The sequence below is a fragment of the Malurus melanocephalus genome, unplaced genomic scaffold (assembly GCF_030028575.1).
Source record: "Malurus melanocephalus ecotype Western Australia unplaced genomic scaffold, MMel_1.1 scaffold_722, whole genome shotgun sequence".
NCBI lineage: Eukaryota > Metazoa > Chordata > Aves > Passeriformes > Maluridae > Malurus > Malurus melanocephalus.
Genome location: NW_026623954.1, coordinates 242156 through 243837, shown reverse-complemented (window position 1 = coordinate 243837; position 1682 = coordinate 242156). Strand labels below are relative to the sequence as shown.

Sequence of the window (1682 nt, the reverse complement as noted above, 5' to 3'; positions counted from 1 at the left end):
TCCCATCCCATCCCATCCCATCCTCCTGGGATTCCTCCCGTGTCCCGGCAATCCCCCGCCCTTCCTGCCCTTCCTGCCCGCTGTCCTCCCCCTCTCTGCCACCAGATCCCAGCCCATGGCCCGAGAAGGCAAAATCCCCTCTCCGCTCACCCTCTCCACCCTACCAAGGGTGCAGATCTACAGCGGGAGGAGACGTCCCACCCTCCCTCCCCCGCATCCCACAGCGTGAAACGGGGAGCACCGTGGGGAAACTGAGGCACGGTGGGGCTGGGTGAGGGTGGAGGGCCGGGGGGGAGGGCAGATAGGGAGTGGCGGTCGCATGCGTGTCCGGTGGCTCTCCGGGGCTCTCCATGCACCGGCTACAGGCTGAGATCCACCACCACGTGCCGGTACACCAGCGTGTTTGCCTTGAAGCTGGGCGCCAGCAGCAGCTGCACATCGGCCGCCGGCACAGCCCGGAACGCCCGCGGCGCCTGMACCGACAGCTCCTGGAACTTGGCGAATTTCTGCTTCTCCTCTTCCCACAGGTAAACGTGGGTGAAGGAGAAATCGCTGCCCAGCGCCAGGTACTGCCGCTGCCCCACGGTGAAAGGCTGCATCACCATGGAACCCCGCGACGGCAGCGTTTGCACCTCCACAAAACGCTGCCCTTCCCACCGCACCACTTTGGAGTCGCCGATGTAGCGGCTCAGGCACAGGAACTGCTCCCGCTTGGACCTGAAGTGCTTGACCATCTGCACGTCCAGCATCTCGCCCACCTCGCCCTGCGGCACGAACTGCTTCTGCGCCCGGTTCCACTGGTAGATGACGGGCGCCTGCGAGCTGCTGGAGATGATCAGCCGCGGTTTGCCGTCGTTCTCCACGTACTCCACGTCGGTGTCGCGGTGCCAGGCGTGSAGGGCTTGGTGGGAGTAAAACCCGTTCTGGTTGAGGCGGTAGAGGCTGGTGGAGCCCGCCTTGGAGCTGTCGGCGATGACGAAGTACCAGTCGCCCTCGATCTGGAAGGCCTCGATGTCGTTGGGCTTGCGGATCTTCTGGCTGTCGATGTCCTGGATCTTGATGAATTTGTCCACGGCCGTGTCCCAGCGGTAGATGTAGGAGCCGCCGAAGAGCTGGGCCACCACCACGTAGAGCTGCTCCTGCGCCACGATGGGCTTGCAGTGCACCGCCGAGTGGGCTGGCGACAAAAACCGCGTCACATCGGGGCTGTGCCCGTCCCGGCTCACCCCAAACAGGGGTCCAGCCCAAGAAGGGCCCCTCAGCTCGATTTCTCACCGGGGATGCGGTCGAAGTCGCGGAGTTTGCGCTCCACGTAGTCCCACTTGAGGATGGAGCAGCTGCTGGCGCCGGGCTGTGCCAGGGCCACGTACAGATCACTGGCGTAGGTGAAGGGCTCTGCCGACACCGCCTGGAAGGGCAGGACCTGGTGCATCACGAAATCTGGAGCGGGGAGAGGTGGCAATGAGGGTCTGGACAGCCAGCAGTGAGGTGACAGGTGACAGGTGACAATGGCCCTGTACCCGTGGTGATGCACTGGAAGTCCCCGAGCGCCAGGTCCCGAATGCGCTGCCCCTCGAACTGCCCGGGGCTGCTGCAGAACACGGCGGGCACCGTGGTGTTGGTGCTCTCCAGCCACTCCACCAGCCACTTGATCTTGCAGTCACAGGCCAGCGTGTTGCCAC

At 64.6% G+C, this 1682-nt stretch overlaps 1 protein-coding gene across 1 annotated transcript in view; it reads right to left on the bottom strand.

Annotated features, from left to right (window-relative positions):
• Positions 1-302: 302 nt before the first annotated feature.
• LGI3 (leucine rich repeat LGI family member 3) overlaps positions 303-1682 on the bottom strand; it is a 3768-nt gene continuing 2388 nt past the window's right edge. Inside the window, 3 exon segments of the mRNA XM_057384600.1 lie at positions 303-1177; positions 1276-1440; positions 1521-1682. Coding sequence (XP_057240583.1) covers positions 360-1177; positions 1276-1440; positions 1521-1682 — 1145 coding nt within the window. The 3' untranslated portion in view covers positions 303-359.